The sequence below is a fragment of the Petaurus breviceps genome, unplaced genomic scaffold (genome assembly GCF_028583685.1).
Source record: "Petaurus breviceps papuanus isolate PSGF00001 unplaced genomic scaffold, PetGlider_PUasm1.0 99, whole genome shotgun sequence".
Lineage (NCBI taxonomy): Eukaryota > Metazoa > Chordata > Mammalia > Diprotodontia > Petauridae > Petaurus > Petaurus breviceps.
Window position 1 is genome coordinate 13,105,385 of NW_027187465.1, and position 23,403 is coordinate 13,128,787.

The following is a 23,403-nucleotide window of genomic DNA, read 5'->3' on the forward strand; positions in this document are numbered from 1 at the left end:
AAAATCCCTGCCTCTTTTGCTTCCTTGACACTCTCTGGGGAGCCAGGACCAGTCACTAACTCAAACTGGGACCCAAGAAGTTGAGACGATGGGCAGCTGGTCTGATAAATGATGCTAGCTGGCTGTACTCCCTGAAACCTGACTCTTGAAGCAGCAAAAACGTATCACCTGCTGGGCACAGTTATAGAGATGGACGCCCCACAGAGTCTCTCTTGTTCCCTGGGCCCAGGCCACCTGCCTTTCAAGGTATATGATATAGGAAACCCCAGAAGTCAGCACTGAGTGTCTCGCCATGCATCTTGTACCTGTTGATACAAGAACAAAGTAGACCAGAGGGGTGATGTCAGACCCATGGTGGAGTCTGCAAATCACCTTGCAAGAGAGGTACTGGACAAAAGGGGCAATATTGGCATCATGAAAAGGGCAGCTGCCTGGACTAGCACAGCCTGAGTCCAAAGTCTTGCTTTTCCAATGAATTTCTAGGTGCCTCCTGGGCAAGTGATTCTTTCTCGACTTTGGTTGCTCTAGCTGTCAAATAAGGAGATTCTAGAGTTCTTAACTTGGAGTCCATGAACTTGGTTTTTTAATATATATTTTGATAATTTATTTCAAAATAATTGGTTTCTTTTGTAAACTTACAGATTTATTTTATGCATTTAAAATTATTTTAAAAGGGGGTTCATATCTTTCACCAGATTATTAAAGGGATCCATAACACACACACAAAGTTAAGAACTCCTGGATTAAAGTATCTCTGAGCTTTGAAGGGTAGTGTAAGGGGAAAAAGTAGGACTTGGACCCAGAGTATGTGGGTGCAAATCCTAGCTCTTCCCCTCACTATGTGACTTTGAGGGAATGACTTCACTTCTTTTTTTTTAAACAATTGGGGTTAACTAACTTGCTCAAGGTTACATGGCCAGTTATTTCTGGGTGTGGTGCTGAGTATCTGAGCCCGGATTTGATCCAGGTCATCCTGACACTGGAGCTGGTGCTCTTACTCGCTGAGCCACCTGGCCGCCCCTAAGCAATTGGGGTTAAGTAACTTGCTCAAGGTTACATGGCCAGGTGTTTCTGGGTGGGTGCTAAGTGTCTGAGCCTGGGATTCGATCTCCAGGTCTTCTCAACACTGGAGCCAGTGCTCTTACTTGCTGTGCTACCTGGCCGCCCCATGACTTCACTTCTAAAGTGTTTCTTCTGCAACTTAATCAACAAATACCTACTATGAGCCAGGAGGAGTATTAAAAGACAAAAGGAAAATATTCTCCACCCTTAAATCCTATCAGAGGACGCATGTATGTATATAGTTTAGTATAAAATGGATACAAAGTGATTTGAGGGAGAGGCAGGGCATCAGCAGCTGTGACAATTCAGAAATGTTCTATGTGGAAGGTGATGAGCTGAGTCTTGAAGAAAACTGGTGATTCTAAGAGATGGGAGGTTGGTGGGGGTGGTGGAGAGTATACCCAGAGACCAAGGAAGCCTTAGATGAGATACAGTAAAAATTGAATGCACCATAAAGTTCAAGGGGGAGAAGGGGAGAAGATCGAGGCAATAAGACTAGAAAGGTAGGCTGGAATCAAGTTGTGAAAAGATTAAAATGACAAATAGAAGTTGTTTCTATTTGTTCCTAGAGGTAATAGGGAGCCATAGAAGTTTATTGAAAGGGGTAAAATGAGTGAATTGTATGGATATTTAGAGACCTTTACTGCTCTGTGACATACTCTAAGATTATCTGAACTCCATTTTGAATACACAAGACTGTTTCAGATTCCACACCTTCAACAGGTGCCTTCTTCCTTCCTAATTGACTGTTTACCATTAAGAGAAAAAATAATAACTCATTCCCCTGAATTAATATTTAAAAAAGTTAGAGAAGGATCCCTTTGAATAATCCTTAGGGAATCTGTCACTGGGAGGTGAGCCCTGGGAATCATTGGGCAGGGAGATCTCCCAGTGATGAGCATTTTAGTCCAAAGTCTCTTAATATTTGTTTTGAAAAGAGACATGTAGATGTGAATTACTTAATGACTATTTTAGGGTTCAGCATTGTTCCTGTATTTCGATGGGCTTTGTCTGGGTGACATCTTAATTTGGTGTTTTATTTCACGGGAGCTCCTGCACTTAGGCTCTGGCATATACAAGATCCTTCAGAGAGATCTCCTATTAGCAGTAGTGTGTGTGTGTGTGTGTGTGTGTGTGTGTGTGTGTGTGTAGCTCGGCTGAAGCTCAGCTAAACTGAAAGGAAGTGGGGAGAGGGGGATGGACATCTCAGCTTTCATGCATGAATATGAGTTATACCAAAACCTCTTCTCCGTGGAAACAAGATTTGCCTCTGCTATTTGGAAGTCTAAACAGTGTCTTTTTCAATTTCCTAATCTGATTGATCGCAATCAGAGAGATTGTCAATTTCATGCTTGTCCGTAACAAACCGGGCTTCTCCATCTGGTTTTACTGATGCTGTCTGTTCAAAGTCAGCCTTGATGGAGACCTCTGAGCTCTAGGCATGAAGACATGGGGGTGGCGTGCAGAGTTGCTGACCAACATGGGCACTTTCCCCTGAAGGTGGGAGGACTTCTGCAGTGAGAATATACCCTTCTGAAGCAGAGAGAGTGGCAAAGGGATAGAGGAGTTCAAGGAGAAACCATGCTCTCCAGCTTATTTCCCTCAGGCAACCAAGCCCCCAAATGTCATAGGATCATAAATGTATAGGTGGAAGGAGCCATTGAAGCCATGAGTCCAACCACTTCATTTTACAGGTGAAGAAACTGAGGCAAGATAAGCCATATCAAATGGCTTAGAATCATAGCATTGGAGATTTAGAGCCTGAAGGAAGACTTTGTTTTATTGAATCATTTCAGTGATGCCTGACTCTTCATGACCCTATTTCTTGGCAAAAATACTGATCCTTACCACATCTCCCCTTCCTTAGAGCTGACTGTAAACCTGAAGTGGAATATTCTCTGCAGAGCCTGTGTTGTGCAGTAGAGACAACAGGCTGCAGCAAAGGACTTGAGTTCAGATCTTGATTCCCACATACCACCTGGATATCTGCACAAAGTACTTCAATTCTGGGCCTCAGTTTCCTTCTCTGTAAAATGAGGAGGGTGGAGTAGATGGCCTTCCAGCTATATGACTTTGGTGAAAGCTTAACCTGCTTTGGTATCCGGGCAAAGGGATGATGCAGTTCTCCCTTTAAACTGTAAATTAATTAAGGATAGAGATTGTATCATATCCCCACGGTCTAACAGCAACAGCAACAATAGCTACCACTACCACCACTGCCATCACCACTACTACTACTGTTACTAAAACTATTACTATTTCTAGAATTTATACACCACTTTAAGATTTGCAAATTGTTTTAAATATATCATTTGGACATCACTGAAAGGCGCCATTGTTGTGCATATTTTACATATGAGGTAATTGAGGCAGATGGAGGCTGTGACTTACCCAAAGTCACCAGCTAGTATCTGAAACAGGATTTGAACTCAGATTTTCCCAATTCCAAGTTCAATATTCTATGCATTGGGTCACCAAAAAGAGGTCTTTGCACAAAACAGTCACTTAATATATGCTTCTTGAATGGAAGGATGGATGGATGAATGAATGAATATGCATCATGGGCTATATTCTTCTTTATTTATATTCATTATCACCCGTTACATTTCTTCCTCAAGAAACCCTCCTATTTGCTGTCTCATGGGAATCCTCCCAACATCTCCATGGGATTTGAAAAACTATCTCTTTGAGCCTGACTTTACAGTTGATTAACTAAGCCCCAGGGAGATTAGGTGACTCTTGAGGTGGTACAGTGAGTTAGTTCCATTGCCTGGAGGAGAAACCATCTCTCTTAACCTTCAAGGTCAGGATCTTTTTCCCACTTGACCATGTCCAGTATTTACTATGTCCCAGTCAAGGTGTAAACCGTTAGGTTAAACCTTTTCAACTTCTTTAGAGAGTGACTCTGGTTATGAGAACCTGTCAAGTTCTGAGCAGTGATGAAAGATTAAAGTTTAGAAGAGGAAAACTTTAGATATTATCTAGGTCTTGGTGTTTTGAGGAGAAGTATTTTAGTAACTATTTCAAAATCATTCATTTCCTTTGTAATTTTGTGAATTTTGTTTCATGCATTTAAAAGCGTTTTACTGAGAAAGGATCTGTAAGCTTCACTAGACTGCAAAAAGGGTCCAGGACACAGAAAAGGTTAGTTCAACACAGATGAAGTCACCCATCCAAGTTCAGCCCAGTGGCAAGCAGCAAGACCAGTATCCCAAACCTCTTCCTTAATTCCAAATATGGGGCTTTTGACATAGCACCATGACTTGCCATGAACCTACACTCCATGGCAATTGCAAAGATAAGTAAGATAACCTGAGATATTTGCAAAGGAGGCATAATAGAAGGTCATGGTGGTACGGTGGATAAAGTGTTGCACTTGGAATTGGGAAGACCTGAGTTCAAATCCCACCTCACATACTTATTTGTTGTGTGACCCTGGGCAAGTCACTTAATGTAGCGTTATTCAGTTTCCTCATTTGTAAAATAAAGATAATAGTACCACCTACCTCCCAGGGTCTTTGTGAGGATAAAGTGAGATGTTCATAAAGCACTTCAAACACCTTAAAATGCTGAATAAATGCTAGCTATTACTAGTAATTATAAGTTTTGTTCCATCTTTGAACTTCAGTGAATTCATTATTAGTTTACTATGGGAACATGCTTTGGAAATTGTCAAATATTTCACTCAAATAAGGTATTCTATGTGGAGCAGTGAAGGGATTTCCAGACTTGGAATCAGAAAGCATAAGTTCAAATCTCTGCTGTGACATTGAATTCAATGAGCAATTTTGTAATCTTCTGTTTTGTGCCAGGCACTCTGTTAGGTACTGAGACCACAAAGAGAAAAGAAGACAGTGTTACCTTCAAGGAGTTTATCATCTCCTAAAAGGGAAAGCAATCACCATCTCTCTGAATCCCATCACTTGTAAAATTAGGAGGTTGGGAGGACCCTGACGTCCCTTCTACCTCTAAGCTTTACTATCCTATGATAGACAGGCAGGCAAATAATTACAAGATACTCAGAATAAATTCAAACTTAATTTGTGGGGCAGGGAAGGTACCTAACAACTTGGTGGGGGACCAGAAGACTTCCTGTAGGAGGTGACATGGGCTGATGCCTGAAAGGAGTTGACAATACCAAGAGGGAAAGGAGGGAGGGTATTCCAGATAGGGAACACCTTGTACCTGGGCAAAAGCACAGAGTTCTGGTCTTGTCCATGGGGTAAAGCAATATGTAAATTTTGTTTTTTGGTTTAGTTTTAAGCAATCAGGGTTAAGTGACTTGTGCAGGGTCATCTACTAAGCAACTTAAGCCAGATTTGAGCTCAGGTCCTCCTGACTCCAGGGCCTGGGTTTTATCTACTGCACTGCCTCAATGCCCCACAATACATAAGTTTCGATGGAATACATAGTGAGCAATACAAAATCATTCCAGAAAGACAGGTTGGAATCAGATTGTGAAGGGTTTTAAATGCCCACAAGAGGAGTTAGTGTTATATCCTAGAGATACTATGAAGTCACTGAAGTGTACTAGCTTTCTGACCATGAGTAAGTTTAAGAAACCACCAAAGTCTCAGTTTCCTCTTCAGTAAAAAAAAGATGTGATTGAATAAGCTGAATTCCATGATCCCTTCCAAACTCTTCATCTATGGTCCTACAGTCCTAAGTCAATTCAAGGTTCTGGGGTTCAGTTTCTCCATTTGTAAAATAAGGGTTATCATAACTACAGTACTTGTCCCATGAGGTTTTTGGTGGTTGGTGAGCATCAGTCTGTTACATAATATGTTTTATTTTTTATATAATTATATAAATGTTAATTATATATAATTATATATAATATATATAATAATAAATATAAAATTATATAAATGTTAATAAACATTAATTAAGAAAATACTATGTACCAGACACTATGGTAAGAGGGTAACCTAGGTGGATAGAGCACTGGACTTGGAATCAGAAAGATTCATCTTCATGAGTTCAAATCTGGCTTCAGATGTTTCCTAGCTGTGTGACCCTGGGCAAGTTATTTCATTCTGTTTGTCTCAGTTTCCTAATCTGGAAAATGAGCTGTAGAAGGAAATGACAAACCACTCCAATATCTCTGCCAAGAAAACCCCAAGTGGGGTCTTGGGGAGCTGGACACAATTAAAAAAACTTTAACAACCACACTGTGTCAAGTACTGATGATACAGTGAAAGGCAAAATGTAGTCACTTCCCTTCAGGAACTTACCATCTAATGGATCTATTATTTTATTAGAGTAAGGGCTTTCCAATGAACAAACTCAATGTTCTACCAGTGGGAATTGGCACGTGTTCTACAACTTAAAGTCTAAGAGAAGTTCTTGGGGCACTGGGAGCTTGGACAGTTGGTCCAGTGTCACTGACCTGGTTTGCATCAGAGATGGGATTTGAATACAAGTCTTCTTACTTCTGTGGTGGGCTACATGTGCCATGTTGCTTCTTGATCTCATATGGTTGGACAGAAGAGCTACTATAAATCCTAAAGTGCCATAAAAATGAGTTGTTCTTTCATCATATGAAAGAATGCTCTGAGTCATAAATAACAGAGAAGTACAAATCAAAACAATTCTAAGGTTAAATTTCATACCCAAGAAATTGGCAAAGATGACAAAAGATGGAGATAATTCATGTTGGAGAGATTGTGGAAAGATAGGACAGAATTTACTGTTGATGGTGCCATGAATTGGTCCAATGATTCTCAAAAGTAATTTGGAATTATAATAGAAAGGGGGAAGGACTAATTTATCCATACTTTTTGACCCATATGGGAAGCTAGGTAGTACAGTGGACAGAGAGCCAGGTCCAGAGTCAGGAAGAATTATTTTTTTTTACTTCAAACCTGGCATCAGACACTTACTAGCTGGATGACCCTGGGCAAGTCACTTAACCTTGTTTGTCTTGGTTTTCTCAAATGCAAAATGGGATGGAGAAGAAAATGGCAAGCCACTCTAGCATCTTGGCCAAACAAATCCCAAATGGGGCTGAGAAGAGTCAGACGTGACTGAAAAATGACCCAACAGGTTGACTCATATGTCCCATTGCTAGACATATACCCCAAAGATCTCAAAGGCAGGACAAAAGGTCCCATATACAGCAAAATATTCAGAGAAGCAGTTTTGTGGTAGCAAAGAATTGGAGACAAAATAGATATCATTTAATTGGTTAATGGTTGAACAAATTGTGGGGCACAAATGTAATAGAGTATCACTCTGCAGTTAGAATAATCATATGAAGAATTAAGAGAAACATTGGAAGATCTACGTGAACTGATACAGAAAGAAACAGTATTAGAACAAACAAAAAAATTCACATGGGCTGCAACAATATAAATACAAGAATAAAACTTGAAACTGAATTCTGCATAATTAAAGTGTAGTCTCAATCCCAGAGAAGAGTAAAGAAAAATACTTTGCTCCACTCTCTGCAGAGTTGGGGGACTATGGATGAAGAATATGCATATACTTTAATAATTATATAAGGATGAGGGTCCATTGACTGCTGATTATGTCACCCTACTTGAAAGTAGTAACCTTTGTTAGGTAAGAATGCTTCTTGATTGAATCAACCAATTAGAGTTAATTAGGAAGTTTTCTCCAATTATATGTAGATGGATGTGGGGAGCAGCTTGGTCATACCCTGAAAGGTTTACATAAAAGCAGGATCCAGTTTAGAACCAGAGAAATTTCAAGAGTCTAGCAGAAAAGAGGAATGCATAGAGACATCCAGATCTGAGCCAGAGAGAATTAGCAGCTAAGGGGTCACCAAGAAAAGGAAATGAGAAGGTAGGAGTGAACTATGGAAGATAAAGAAGATATTGAAGACAGCCATTGGACCTACAGACATTTCAAAGAAGAAATGTTGGGCTGATGACACTAAATTTACCTACCTCCTCAAAGACTGAGAGAGGTTCCAAAGGAATGTGTGTTCCCCATCATGGTACCTGCTTAACAAAAGACTCTGCTTGTAACTCAAACATTTCTGGTAACTTGTATTTTTCCTCCACCACATAGAAGCCAGGAGTTGCCTAGAGCTAAATATAAAATGCCAATTAAGGCAGAGAGCCAAACTTCTGGCTAAATGTTAGAAATTTTCCTAACGGGGAGTTCAGAGCAATTATGATTCTTTTTTACCTTTTGATTCAATTTAAACTCTCTAAAGGAACTGAAGGGGGAACCATGGGGACCTAAAAGACCATTACCTTGGCCCTTGGCTTAAAAGTAGGTAAGCATTAAGTATAGCACGTTACATATGACTGACATCTTGGCTGGTTTTCCTGGGGCTGCTTTTTAAATTTTATTATTCTTTGTTATATAGGAGAATTCACTGGGTAAAGGAGAAATGATACGGAAGTGAAGGGACAAACAATATCAAGAAGTTAAAAAGAAGTCTAATAATAATAACAAAAATAAAGTCGCTGCCAGCCAAGTATATTAGAGTGATCTATTGGGATAGGTTCTTAGGATCATGGATTTAAAGACGGAAGGGACCTCAGATACAATCTAGTACAATCCCCTTATTTTACAGATGAGAGAAACTGAGATCCAGAGAGGAAATGTGACTAGCCCATGAGTAAAAAATCTTTTCCAGGGGCGGCCAGGTAGCACAGCGAGTAAGAGCACTGGCTCCAGTGTTGGGATGACCTGGGGATCGAATCTGGGCTCAGACACTTAGCACCACACCCAGAAATAACTGGCCGTGTAACCTTGAACAAGTTACTTAACCCCCATTGCTTTAAAAAAAAATCTTTTCCACACCTTTTTTCAAAATAACAGTGATACCCTAATTCAAAGTCCAACAAAAAACATCTACTAGAGGAGTAGCTAAGTGGTACAGTGAATAGAGTTCCGGGCCCTGGAGTCAGGAGGACCTGAGTTCAAATCTGGCCTCAGACACTTAACACTTACTAACTCTGTGACTTTGGGCAAGTCACTTAATCCCAACTGCCCTACCTTAGCCCCTCCAAAAATGCAGAAAAATAAAAACCACATCTCCTAGAACTCTGACATTACTATTATCTGTATTTCTGTCAAGAGATTTCACTTTCATATTCTATGGGGCGCAATGTTTTGAGAGTTCAAAGATTTGTATTCCTCACCTGAAACCTCTTAGCAGAAAGATGAAGTCTATGGGGTCCAGTAGACCAAATTTGTCTTTCAAGCAGTTACTCTGTTAACTAAGTGGGATTCCCTCTTCCACAGTTAGTAGAATGTTCTGGTCTTTGAGGATCAGCTAGATTGCAAAGTGGATAGAGCACTGGTTCTGGAGTCAGGAAGACCTGCGTTCAAATCTTGGCTCACACACTTATTAGCTATGTTACCTGGGGCAAGTCATTTCTCCCTGTTTGCCTCAGTTTCCCCAACTGTAAAATAAGTTGGAGAAGGAAATGGTAAACCACTCCAGTATCTCTGCCAAGAAAACCCCAAATGGGATCACGGAGAGTTGGACATGAGTGAAAATGACTGAACAACAACAACTAGTCTTTGCACATTGTGCTGCAAGAGTTCCATGGTCTTATTGTCAGGATGAGAAAGTTTCATTCTAATGTTCATTTCTCCATTTGCCCCATATTTATTTTCCATATGCTTTATAATTACCTTTGTAGCTACATGTTATCTCCCCAGTGAGGTTGTAAGCTCCTAGTAGTGATCAAAGGCAGCTCACTGTTGTCTTCAAGTCCTCTTGTCAGCATAAGAAATGTTCATTTTTACAATCACATTTCACGTATGTGTGTGTACATGCATGTGTATATATGTATGTATATATTTATGTGTATATTCACCCACATATACATATATCTATACACAAAATGTTTCATATGTATTCATATATATGAACATATATAAATATATTGGCATGTGATTACATATAATACTATCTATAACATTCTATTTATTGTTCAGTTGTTTTTCAGTTAAGTCTTAGCCTTGGTGACTCCATTTGGAGTGTTTTTTGGCAGAGATACTGGAGTCGTTTGCTATTTCCTTCTCTGGATTATTTTACAGATGAAGGTATTGAGGCAAGCAGTGAATGAAGTGACTTGCCCAGGGTCATACAGTTAGTAAATGTCTGAGGCCAGATTTGAACTCAGGAAGATGAATCTTCTCGACTTCAGGTCCAATGCTCTGTGGTGCCACCTAGATGCTCATAATATTATATAATTTCATATAATACTATAATAATAATATAATTATATATACATATATAATACATCTCTTTGTATGTAGATGTCTCTTGTTTGGCTAGATTATAAGCTCTTTGAGGGAAAGAACTTTTACTTCTTGTTTCTGGATCTTCAGTGCCTAATATATAGCACTTACGAAGCAGTTGTTGATGGACTGATGTTTTAATCCTTGAAAGGGTCCAAAGGAGAGCAAACAGAATGATGAAGGGTCTCAAGATCACACCATATAATGATTGGTTGAAGGAGCCAGAGATGTCTGGCCTGAAGAAGAGAACATGTATGGGGAACATGGTATCTATCTTCAAGTATTTGAAAGGTTGTCTTGTGCAAGCAGAATTATGCTTGTTAGGCTTGGCCCCAGTGGGCAGAACAAGCAACAGTAGCTCAAAGTTGCAGAAAGGCAAAATTCTATCCAATGTCAGGAAAACCTTTCAAATAATTAGTCCTATTCCAACCTGGGAGGGGCCGCATCCCCATCGATGGTGCTCCCGCAGCAAAAGCTGGATGACCACTTGTCAGGGCTACTGATCAGGTATGGATTGGGATGGCTGGCTTGTGTAAGTGTCTTCAAACTCTGACATTCTCTGTGATTCCCAGCACAGAGCTAAATTCAGCACCTGCTCTTTTTTTAACGTTAGTTTTTCCTAGGTTGTTCCTAAGTGGGTCAGCTATATCTTACATGTTTCTGCTGCATCCAGGGTGGGGCTCACACCTCTAATTCCACCGGGAATCAAGGCAGATAGAGTGGGTCTGGAGTCAAGGAGACGAGTTCAAACCTAGCCACAGATGCATACTAGCTGTGTGACTCAGGACAAGTAACTAACTGCACTTTGCCTTAGTTTTCTCATCGGTAAAATGAAGATAATAATAGTACCTGCTGTCAAGGTTGTAAGGATGAAGTGAGATAATATTTGTAAAGAATTTAGCATAGTTCCCGGCACCCAATAGGCTTTCTATAAATGTTCGCTATAATTATTGGGAAGATGGTGGCAGTGATGGTAACAACAATGATGATGAGATTATGGGAGAGATGAGTAGCACCAGACTTGATGCCAAGAAGACCTGATTGGGTGGTCCCTCTTTGCCATTCTGTTGTGCCTTTTTATCTTTTCTTAAAATTTCTATTTTCCTCAATTATTTTTCTTTCTAAATTTTAAAAAAAACTTTTAAAAACTCATAATTCAATGAATGTAAACAGAAAAGAACCTTTCCATATACACAGCAGAACCAAAAAGGAGTTTTATATGTAAAACTATGAATCTCTAGTCCATGTAGTTTGTTTTTTCTCCATCATGCTCATATAATTATAGATGGAGAGTTTGAGAGTGACCTCTGAGGCTGTCTAGTCTTACCTCCTAATTCTACCAATGACAAAGCTGGATTCCAGAAAGGTGAATTAGCTTGTCTAAGATCACACATGTAGCAAGCCTCAAAGGTGGGATTTAAATCCAGGACTTTTGACTTCAATGTTGCACTCTGTCTTCCATTCAGAAGTTCTGTTGGGCCTTCAAGAGAGGAACATATTTTGAGTTCCATTAGGATAACCCACTATCAGAGTGAAAAGGGATCTCTGAAATTCCCGAATTTTACTCATGTAGAAGCCCACAGGTCCAAAGTCACAGAGTTAGTGACTGGTAGAGCTGAAATTTTAACTTATATTCTCCATCTCCAAAATAGAGCTCTTTACTCTAAACCTGAATGACTCCCTAATACTGTAGACCAGACTAGGTTAGACTAAAACATTATAGAATATCAACAGAATAGCATATTATGGAATAGAATAGACTTTAGAATAGGAGAGGATGGAATAAAACTTTCTAGCTAGAAGGGAGTTTAGAGATCATTGGTTTTTTCTAACCAGTGAAGGAAACTGAGGTCCAGAGATATTTTGTGAGGCTACAGTTAATACTTTAGTGCCGGAAAAGAAAATTCTAGTCACTCATGACTCATAACTCTTAACATTTCTTCCCTGCTAGCAAACAAGAGTATAAAACTCATAACTCCAACCCTCATCTTCCTGGGAAATAAGGCTGTGTTTGGGGATTGTGGGATTGTTTGGATTGGGGATTTTGTAGGCTTTTTTTTTTTCCAGGAGTAAAGACAGGGAAGCTTATTTAGAATTGTAGGTCCAAGAAGGATCATCTGGTCTGGAGTTACTCTTCCTATCCCCATTCAAGTTTCAACTTAGATCATCCCAGAGAGATTAGTTTGTCTATATTTCAAGGTCTCTGAGATTAATACCACATTCTGACAGTGGGAGAAGTTAAATTTATTTGCAGAATTTTGGAATCTTTTCATTTGCCTTGATCAAAATGTCAAATATGTGGGAGATTTAGGGAGAGGGTTCATTTGGTTCCTATTTGTGTTAATTTCCCTTTCCTCTCTTCTCTCCTCTCCTTCCTCTCTTTTTCCTTTCATATTTGCATACTTTGTTTTCTTTTTGGAGGGCAATTGGGGTTAAGTGACTTGCCCAAAGGCGCATGGCTAGTAATTGTGTCAAATGTCTGAAGCCAGATTTGAACTCAGGTCCTCCTGACTCCAGAGTTGGTGCTCTATTCACTGTGCCACCTAGCCACCCCTCACATTAGTAGACTTTTCCCTGAAAATTTACCATGCTCCTAGCTCCCAGATACTCAAAGGTAATAAGGAATCTTAAATGACCATACACTGATTTTTCCCTCTTTCTATCTAGCAAATTCACACTTCAGAAAGGGAGATATTGGACACAGATGATACCAATCCTTTTCCCCAAGGGGGAAAACAAAAACCACCCATCAGTCTTCAGAGCCAGAGCTATCCATTACTCAGGGCAGGTTGGGTCTTAACCACAGGCTGACTGTCAAGAGACCTTATCCAAGTAGACCTTCATCTTGCCTCTGAGAATATATTAAGCATAGATGTGCTAACTACTGTGTTGGCATGAAGGCACAATCTGGCATTAACAGGGTTGGAAATAATTTTTTTCTGCCCTTATGACCTACTCATCCTTTCTTTATGTAATGTAGAAATGTAAAAATCTGAATTAGGATTTAGAATGAAAGATAATATAGAATTTAACAGAATCCAAACAGGTATTAAGTCTGCTTTGATACCATCCTACAAAGAAATTATTTGCTAAGAAAATTAATAGCATGAGGGGAAAAAATGGAAATTGTAAAAGGAATGTTTTTCTACTTAAGAGAACAGTTTGAGAGCACATTGGAATCCCTCATTTACTGATAATTGATATGCTAATTTCAAATACATTTTAATGTTTTCCTTAAGGAGTCATTCAGTTATTGCATGTACTAGAAAGTAATATACTCACATTATATATATTTTTTAAATTTGAATCTTTTGCTAATTCCTAATGGTATTCTTCCAAGTGATATAGAATAGTGAGGTTTGTGTGGATGGACCATGAGATTATATGAATGAGGTTCTGTTCTCCAGGAATTTATTTATACTTTATTATCAATGGATCATCAATGGGTGTTCCCCCATCAATATATTTTATAACCTACCCATGACTTCTCATGGATGACTCTTGTCCATGTTCTGACATAAGTCTTCCCTAGAGGATCTATTAACTATTTCTCTAGGTGTCTTTATATTTAATGAATAACAATGAAGAATTCTAACCCTTATCTTTTGATCTAGCTACTTAACTGGCTCCTCTTATTTTGAGGAATACATTTTCTCAATAAAATCCATTATACCAGTTCTCTATCTTTGGGCCATCAATGAAAAAATACTGCATCCAGTTTTCACATGCCATGAATCTTTACATTGCCCTTTGGATTACCCACACCTTTGATCCTTCAAAGACTGGAGTATTCTAAAATGCATAGCTATACAGCATCAGTGGGAGAACAAGATTGGCTACCAGGTGAGCAATCAATCAACAAGTATTTATTAAACACCAACTATGTACCAGACACTATTCAAGACAAAAAAGTTAAACAGCCCCTGTCATCAAGGAGCTTACAGTCTATATGATAGTTTAGGGGAAGAGATGAGGAGGTGATAAATACGTTGCCCCTTAAAACTCAATAAACAAGAAGTTTACAACTTACTTAAATTTTAAAAGCCTCCCATGTACCCAACCCGCTCCCCAAAGCTTGATAAATACCTGATGGGTTCCATTAGTAAATCTAGGTAATTCTTCACAAGCTTCGCTATAGCACACACTAAAAATCAAGAATATTTACCAAGTAGGAAGTGGAACATTGCTGTCAGATCATTATTTCTGCATGCTGTGTTCATCCTTCATGTGTGTATTGGGGGAGATTTGACTCTAAAATACTCATTGTATTCATCAGTTGGGGGGAGGAAATATACATTTGGGAGAACCCAGGAATTGGGGAAATTTTCTAAAATGAATGACACCAAGCTATTTGCTTCAGCATTTAAATATGACCTTTGACTGCTGTTGGATGAGTTTGAAATATATTATAACTGGTATGCCTTCTTGGATTATGTCCACAATGAGGGGGTTGATTATAGGATTATTATATGTCATGTGCATAAAGAATCTTAGACATATGCATATGGACAGGTGAATGTATCCTCTTATTGATTTGCTTAGTACCAAACCAAATGCTTAACTTTGTGTTATTGGCAATGTACAGAGATAATAGACCACACAATAGGGCATGATAACAGTAAAGGAAGAATCCAGAGAAGGATCTTTCAGGAAATTTGAGGACAGAGAAAATAATTTCTGCCTAGAGAATCATAAAAGACTTCATAGGGGAGGTGGCATCTAGGACTGAGACTAGAAGGAAAACTTAATTCCATCTCATTCTTTTCAATTTAACAAGTCTCTATTACATACCTACTATGTGCAAGGTACTGTGCTAAGTTCTAGGAATCTAGAAGTTAAGTATTCTAAATAATGGTTCTGAAAGTGAAAGCACAACTTCATTCCAGGCATGGAGACTTCTGAGAAAGTATATGAGGGCACTAGGTTATCTAGGGAGACTTTTTTTTTGAAAGTTTAGATAATGTGGAGGATGGTTAGCATCTAAAAACAAAAATTCTGAGTATGGCACTTAGATTAGCTGTTCATAGTTCTCTGTCCCCAACCCTCCAATGGAATCATATTTGCACAGAAGTCTGCTGTCTTTGGTCTGTGCTCAGCTCACAAACCTTAGCCATGCTCCTTATGAGACTGAGACCCCAAATTGCCTCAATGGGAAGCAACTGGGATCATGGTTTAGAACCTTGATTTTATGCTTTCCCTTATTTTTCTATTCTGTGTAGAAAGGATAATTCCCTCCTGATGCTAGAAGTCTTATCATCTGCTATAAAAAGGTGGTGGAAATTGACCTCAGCATGTAGATGTCTGCTTGCCACTGGCTGGTTTGGGAATGGGAGTGATTGAGGTTTTGTAAGCAGTGGAGAGTGAAAAACAGAGATGGTCATTTCAAAATCAGTTATTCCTTAGAATTCTTTTTTTCCCCTTGGCATTAATACAAATGCTCTCCTCTCCCTCGTTTTCACCCCAGGCTAAAGCAAAAAGCAATAAAGGGCAAACATATGTGAGAATGAGAGAAAGACAAATCATGCCCGTCTCAGCAGCTTTGAAGAGTATAATCCTGGAGATAGATTAATCAGTGGATGTGGCCTCAGATCTTAACCTCAGCCACCACTGGGTCCAAAGGCCTACAAGATCTACAAGAACCCAGAGAGGTCCAGGGATTAACATGGAATTTTCTGGCAGAATAAAACTGAGGTTGGGTCAAAGATGCAAAAGGAGTGAGGGCTCTGAAACATTCAGAGCTAGCTGCAAAGACTGGGGACCAGACCATCAAAACAGCATGAAAGTACCACTCTGATGGGCAAAGTAAAGCTGAAATTAGACATTCTGTTTGAAATTAAAACATCTCCAGTAAACTGTCTCCCTCTCCTTGGCTTCCTGATAACAAGAAGGAGGCTTAGGAGTATTTCCACAGTGCCAATTTGCTGTGTAATTATATATAGTCCATTCTACAAGGGCACTTTCTTTGGCTGAAAGCTGTGCCTTCTTTGCCATTATTTTGTGTTCTCCAACAGTGGGGTTAATGGCAGCAGCCCAGGCAGATGAAAATCCTGACGTCAAAAACCCTCCACAAAGCTCCTCATTTTAAGCTGTGGAGCATTTGCTTTTTATAATGTTTTGGGCAATTGTTTCCAATTCTCCTGCTTGTGCCTGTGGAAGCCTCCTCCCCTCTGTGCATCCCAAAAATGCCGGCTCTGCTGATGACAAAGCTCTCAGGGCGATACGCCCAGCTGGTCCATTACATTTCAATTCTGCCCGTTGCCTCTTAGGGCACCCACTTCTCTGGAGATCCAGGATACCTGGACATTTTGTAAAACCACAAAATGGGAAACTTACTTGGTGCCAGGTTGGGTCCTACCAGTGTGGCACCCCCTCCCCATGAAAGTTTGGGTTGGGTTACACCAGAACAGGGTGTATGTCTGAGCCACTTTCTGAGACATGTTTTCAATCTGCTCAGGAATGAAACCTGCCAGAATTCATCAATCCAAATGCAAAGTCCTCTTCTACCTCTCTCTCTCCTCCCTGCCCAGCCACCCATCTGATGCTAGCAGATTTGCTTCCTTTGACCTGATCCTGGGCGACTCCTTATTCATTTTGCTCAAACCCTTCTGGACTGACCTATCAGTTTACGCAATATAAATTTCTTAGACTCTAAATTCTACACCTTCTCTGAGCCTGATTTTCACATTTTCCCTTCGCATTGCTCCTCATCTTTCTCCTTTTCTCTTGTTATACCCCTTCCCATTTTCTCACCACCTTTTTTTTTTTTTTTGGTCCCTCCTCCAGGGAGTCTCCCTCCTTTCTCAGTTCAGAACTGGGTTTGTTCACTGAAGGCAAATCAGATGAAAGTCTCGAAGGAGCACTATGGTGAATAACCCCAACACACACCAGCACCAGCACCCTACTTCAGGAAGCTATCAGACCTAGGTTGAACACTGGAGAAGAGAGTTGAACAGCAGGTACAAAGGGCCGGCATGCTATATCAGTACATTCACAGACCAGCATATGGTATTTTTGTCAAATAGCCCAGGGCTCAGCTGTTACTGAGTTGACTATAAAACACTTACAAGCTCTGGTCTTCCTATCACTTGTTCTCCATTTTCTCCCCATTCCCCTGCCATCGCCACCCAACAAAGCTTTCTTCTCCTCTCATCTCCCCACACCCTTAGCCAAGACATTCTGAACGGAAGGGGAGGAAAAGTTTTTTCTGAGCCATGCGAGAAATTTCTTTCTTGGACTTTCACGACACCATTCGTCGATCCAGAGGAAGTGATATTATTATTGAGAACACTATCGCTAGAATAATTCCTCTGAAGGGTTATCTGTGCCTTTCCAGGGTCCTATAACCAATTAGCTCCGGTGCTCCTCAGGGAGACACAGAGAGCTGACTAGGAGAAGGGAGTATCAGCCTACATTCTCCCCAGCCCCTGCCCCGGTCTCCTGAGTCACCGCGCCGACGAGAGCATTACCTTGGGAGGGGTTTGCGGGCGGTGATACTGGCGACGATGATGCTCTCGGGCCGGGGGGTGGCCACGGCTTTGAAGGTCCCTTGCCAGAACTTCTCAAAGAGCTGTTTCTCACCCTGCTGCACGCTCGCCATGGTCCCGCCCAGAGGCCCCCAGAGCCTCGGGCGCTGTCCAAAGTGCTGAAATGTACGTTCCAAATGGGGGCGCTCCGGGGAGGCTCCTCTGCCCAGAAGCCACGGTCCTCCGGGGAGCCTCGCTCAGCCTCTGATATATCCAGGGGAAGAAAGAAAAATCAAGGGGTGTGCTTGTGTGAGTGTGTGTGTGTGTGTGTGTGTGTGAGTGTGTGTATGTGTGTAGCAGCTTCAGCTTCCCAAGGAGCCAAGAAAGAGGTAGAGAGAGGACTGTCTTTCTAGTTGGGCTCTCCTCTTTTCCACCTTCTCCTTTCCTGGCTCTTTCCTCTCCCCTCGGGCGGGGATGGAAAGGCTGGCTTTCGCGGGGCAGAGACGGGAGCACCCGTTCTGGGGCCGTCTGAGTGTGCGTGCAGTGTGTGCGAGCGCCGCTTCTGTTTTGTCTCCGGCAAGATGTGACGTGGGAAGAGGGGGCTGGTCGTAGGGGAGCCACTTTCCCCCTCCCTCCCTCCTTGTCTCTCCTCCCCGCCCTCCCCCCCCCCACCCCTTTCCCTCTCAGCCCTAGCTGCCTCCCGCCGCCATCTGCATAACAAAAGCCCGCAGGTCGGGGGAGGGGAACTGGGGCGGGGCGGGCGCCAGTCACCAGAGCTAGAGGTGGAGTGAAAGTCCTGACCCCAAAGAACCGCAGTCGAGTTTCGGGGATCGCCGAGCCCCGTACAGTTTCCCAAGCAGCCCTCTGATCCTGGCCACCGCCACTTCCCTCGGCCCCTCCCTCTCCTCTCCCTCCCCACTCCCCCCACTGGCCAGAGCTACTCTCTCCCTTCCCCCACCCTACTCAGAAGTCATATTGTTCCTACTCCATTCTCAGCCTTTTTTTTTTTTTTTTGATTGGGGGAGGCAGAGCGGGGTGGGACCTTGGCGAGCTCCAAGCCCCTAATCCGAACCTCGGTCTGTGCAGAGCCTTGGGGCCTGGAGGGGGCTGCCCACTTTTCCTGAGCTCAAGATTTCCCCCAACCTGGGAGGGGCGCTTTTATGGGAGCTACTTCTCAAACTCCGTTTCTCGCCATCTGCTGCATCTCGGGCTCCTGCCTGCAGAGAGACTCAGAGTTACATCTGTCCAGTAGACACCGCAAGTTATTTAAATGGACGCATATCTCCGTCTTACAACGCAGTCGGCAGCTGGTGCGTCTTAGCCTCTCCCTCACCCCCCACCCCTCCCTCTCCTGCTACCCAAGGGGAGAAGTTACTTTCCCCTTCTCTCCAGGTAGATTTGAATTCAGGAATTCATACAAATCCGTCCTTGGAAAGACTGCATTGGGGGGGGGGGGCTCTTGTGACCTCCTCTCCCCCCTTCCCCCCATCACCTCCTGTTCCCTAGGATTCGCCCTCCAGTCAAGTAGAGATGTGAATGGCAGGTGTGAACTCAGCGCTCAGCAGAGCAATAAATCACTTGAATCAGGTGCAGAAATTCTCCTCTGGTGCCTTTCCCCACCAGAAGGACTATTTCAAGAATCTCCCGGGACATCACTTCCTACTAGCAACTCCTGTGTCATATGTATGTACTTGTCATTTGGCGTTTAGCGCAGGCTGTCTAGTAATGTTCATTATCTCTATGTAAATATAGCCCATTTCCCTAACTTAACTGTGAGCTCCCCGAGGGCAGGATCTGTTACAATTTTCTTTGGAGCCTTTGAATTTAGCACAGCGTCTAGCACTGAGAAAGCACCTACTACACATTTTTGATAGCTATATTATACAGCTTTGTAACATCAAACCTAGTTCCCTATATCATCCAAAGTAGGGAACTACCAAGGCTTTCTTGACAGTGATGTTGAAAATGTGAGAACTTTTTTGGAAGGGGAATCCTTTTGGAATTATATATACATGTGTAAATCTGGGAATGTGTGTATGGTCCTTATTATCGTAGGATCACAGATTTAGAGTAGGAAAGGCTATTAGAATATAGAATGTAAGAGCTGGACGTTACCTTTGAAATAAAGAAAATAGAATGCCAGAGCTGAGAGGGGCCTTAGAAGAGAGGATACCAGAGCTGAGAGGGGCCTTAGAAAAGAGAGTGTTTGATTAAGAAAAACTTGAGAATTTAGGAATGGGAGGACCCTTAGAACAAAGAATGTCAGAGCTGGGAGGGCCCTCAGAACAAAAAATGTCAGAGTTGGGAGGGGCCTTAGAAAAAGGAATACCAGCTTTAAGGGGACCTTAGAACATGTAACATCAGAGCCAGAAGAAGCATTAGACAAGGTAATGTCAGAACTGGGAGAGACCTTAGAAAAGGCAATTATCAGCTGTAGGCTTCAATCTCCTTCTTTTACAGAAGAGGAAACAGACCTGGGGGGTGGGGGTGGGGAGCACTTGTCCAAGGTCACACAGCTACTAAGTTTAAGAGTCAGGATTTGGACCCAGGTTTTCTTGACTCTCAGACGAGGGCCTCTTCCTTTACATCGTTATTCCTCAGGAGCATTTGAGCACGTACGTGTGTATACACATGTGAATGTGTCTCTATAGACTTGTAAGAAAGGGTGTGCGTGCGCGTCTCTGTGTGTTTATAAATGAGCCTACTTGAATCTATCTGAGCGTAGGAGGATGTATGTGTTTCCTGGAGCCCGCGGTGCAGTTCTGGAACTCCGCAAGGGAAGCAGTGGGCATGTCAGACCAGCAGGGTGGTTCCAACTCAGGGACTGAGCTGCAGCCTCGGACCAGTTCAGCTCCGTTGCTTTCCAAGCCCGGCAGGGCGACAGAGGCTCTTCTCGCTCTGGAGAGACACCTTCTGGCACATGCGGAGCGCTGCACCTGTCTCCTTCCACCTTCTCCTCTGCTCAGGGCATGGAAGCACCAGACTGTTTCCCCCGAGGGTGAGGGGTCCAGGTGGGTCCTGGAATCTGTTCTGGAGGGCCCCTCGCTTCCTTCTAAAGCTGATGTCGTTTTCAATCCACCAGGCAGCTGCCTAACTCAAATACCCACCTAGAGCTCCTTCACGTGCCCTGGGATATTTTAAGTCACAATTAGTCATGACAAATAGGGTTGGAACTGAGTCACTGGCAGAGGGAGTAGCAGGAAGGACAAGTATTAAGGGAGAAAAATCAATACTGACGCTCTACAGGGATGGAGATCCTGGGGGTAATTCCAATAGTTACTATTTACGTATCGCTTTGAGGTTTCGAAGCACCTTACAAATTTCGGCTGATTTGATCCTCACAACAATTCTGGAAAGAAAACGTTATTATTACCCCCATTTTACATATGAAGAAACTGGAGCAGATGGTATCACACAGCTAGTGAGTGTCTGAAGTCGGAGGTAAACTAGAGTCTTTTTGCCTCGCGGTTCAGCTACCTATACACTGTTCCCCTGAGGCTGGGTGATAAAGTGCCCCAGGCGTCAGGCTGGAAGACAGGAGAGACCCAGATCTGCCACTAAGTCTCTGCCTAGTCTGGTAAGTCATTTTTACTTTTTAAGTCTCAGTTTTCCCATCTGTTACATGGGTTGAAATGGGTGATAACTTCAATCCCCTTTAGCTCCAAGTCGGAGATATAGTGCTAATACTAGTTCACTTTGGTAGGGTGATGTATGTATTAGAAAGGACTTTTACATTCATTTTATATTCAGTCCTCACAATAACACGGAGTGGAGCAGGTACTAATATTCTTGTCATTTTACTAAGGAGGGAAGCAAAGCTCTGGAGGGTAAGTCACTTGTCCAGGTGCTTCTACCTCCACATCTTGTAGTCTGTGCTGTATTCCATGTTACTTCCTATCATGACACTTTTGCAATAATGCAGTTGTGATCTCGTGACATTACTCCCTTCTCTTCACCATAGTACAGACCAAACTAGACATAATAATAGTGCTCTCCATAGGTGACAGTCCATGGTCCATGCCTGGGATGTACTCTCCCCTCACCTCCTTCAGACTCATCGAGATCAATCACAGCCTTCTATATTAAAATTTTTCTCAACCCTTCCCCCAACTGTTAAAGATATCTCTTAATAATAATATTAATAACAATATCAACAATAAGTGTTTATATGGTGCTTTAATGTTTGCAAAGCTCTTTACGTAAACTGTCTCACTTAGTCTTTTCCAACTCTTCATGATCCCGTTTGGGGTTTTCTTGGCAAAGATACTGGAGAGGTTTACCATTTCCTTCTCCAGCTCATTTTACAAATCAGGAAACTGAGGTAAACGGGGTTAAATGACTTGCCCAAGGTCATACAGCTAGTAAGTGTCTGAGGCTGGAATTGAACTGAGGAAGATGAGTCTTCCTGACTCCAGGACTAGTGCTCTATTGTCTGTGTCTCACTTGACTATTTTGTGTTTATTATGAGCTTCTTAGCTCAAGTGGACACAGTCTCAGTCTCTCTGCCTGTGCTTCAGCTCTCCATTACTTTTGTATAGGGATGTGTTGTCTCCCCAGATAGAACATATGATCCTTAAGAGCATGGAGTGTTTTTTTTTTGGTCTTTGTTAACCCTAATATTTACTTATTGTAGTGTCTGGTACATAGTAGGTATTTAATACATGCTTCTGGTGGCAGCTAGGTGGTGCAGTGAATAGAACACTGGCTCTGGAGTCAGGAGGACCTGAGTTCCAATCCAGCCTCATACACTTGACACTTAATAGCTGTGTGACCTTGGGCACATCACTTAATCCCAATTGCCCTGCCTTCCCCCTTCAGAACAGGGGAAAAATACATCCTTCTTGACTGACCTCATAGAAATGAGTATTACCTGAACCAATGCAGATTGGAACCAATACATGGACTCTGGTACCACCTAGTCCTATCCCCTCACTTCATACATGAGAAAAGGAAGGCCCAGAGAAGTTAGATGGTTTGTCCAAGGTTACCCAGGGGATAAGTATCAGAGGTAGCATTTGAACTCAGATTCTGTGACACCAGGGCCAATTTCTTTTTCCACTACAGTGCACCTCTTCCAATATTCGATTCAAAAGCTCAAATGGATCTGTGATCTTATCAATCTGGAAATCCTCTCCAATAACTGGATTGCAATTTACCCATTTCCTCCCTCCTGTAAACCTTCTTGTGACATCTCCCTAACTTCAACACATTTTCCCCCACGCAAAATCAGCCTTGATTCTTCAAAAGATGTAACAATAGGCAGAACTTTTTTCCCCTCAATGACCTTATGATTATCCATATCAAGCATGAAGCCGGGAGATATGTGCTCATCCGAGTTATTGGTCACCTTCATGGAGGCTTCCAGTGCAGAATCCAAATGGAAGAGGAATCTTTTCTACTTGGTCAGGTCCCCAGATGCTCTCATTTTAAGATGACACTGTGCTAATTGTATCAAGAACCATAAAAATAACAACATGGCTCTATGGACTTGAAGGTTTGCAATTTGTCCTTGTGAAGTTCACAGAGTATTACCGTTATCCTCATTTTACAGATAATGAAATTGAGGGCTCTGAGGGTTTAAGTGGCTGATATAATCTGGCCAGACTGGATACCATCCCCAGAGAAAAAACGTGTGTGTGTGTGTGTG

General features: G+C 41.9%; 1 protein-coding gene across 1 annotated transcript in view; it reads right to left on the bottom strand.

The window, feature by feature from the left end:
• LOC138156187 (serine/arginine repetitive matrix protein 4-like) overlaps nt 1–18,313 on the bottom strand; it is a 224,486-nt gene extending 206,173 nt beyond the window's left edge. Inside the window, exon 1 of the mRNA XM_069081396.1 lies at nt 17,760–18,313. Coding sequence (XP_068937497.1) covers nt 17,760–17,890 — 131 coding nt within the window. The 5' untranslated portion in view covers nt 17,891–18,313. The remainder of the gene's footprint in view (nt 1–17,759) is intronic.
• Nucleotides 18,314–23,403: the final 5,090 nt, after the last annotated feature.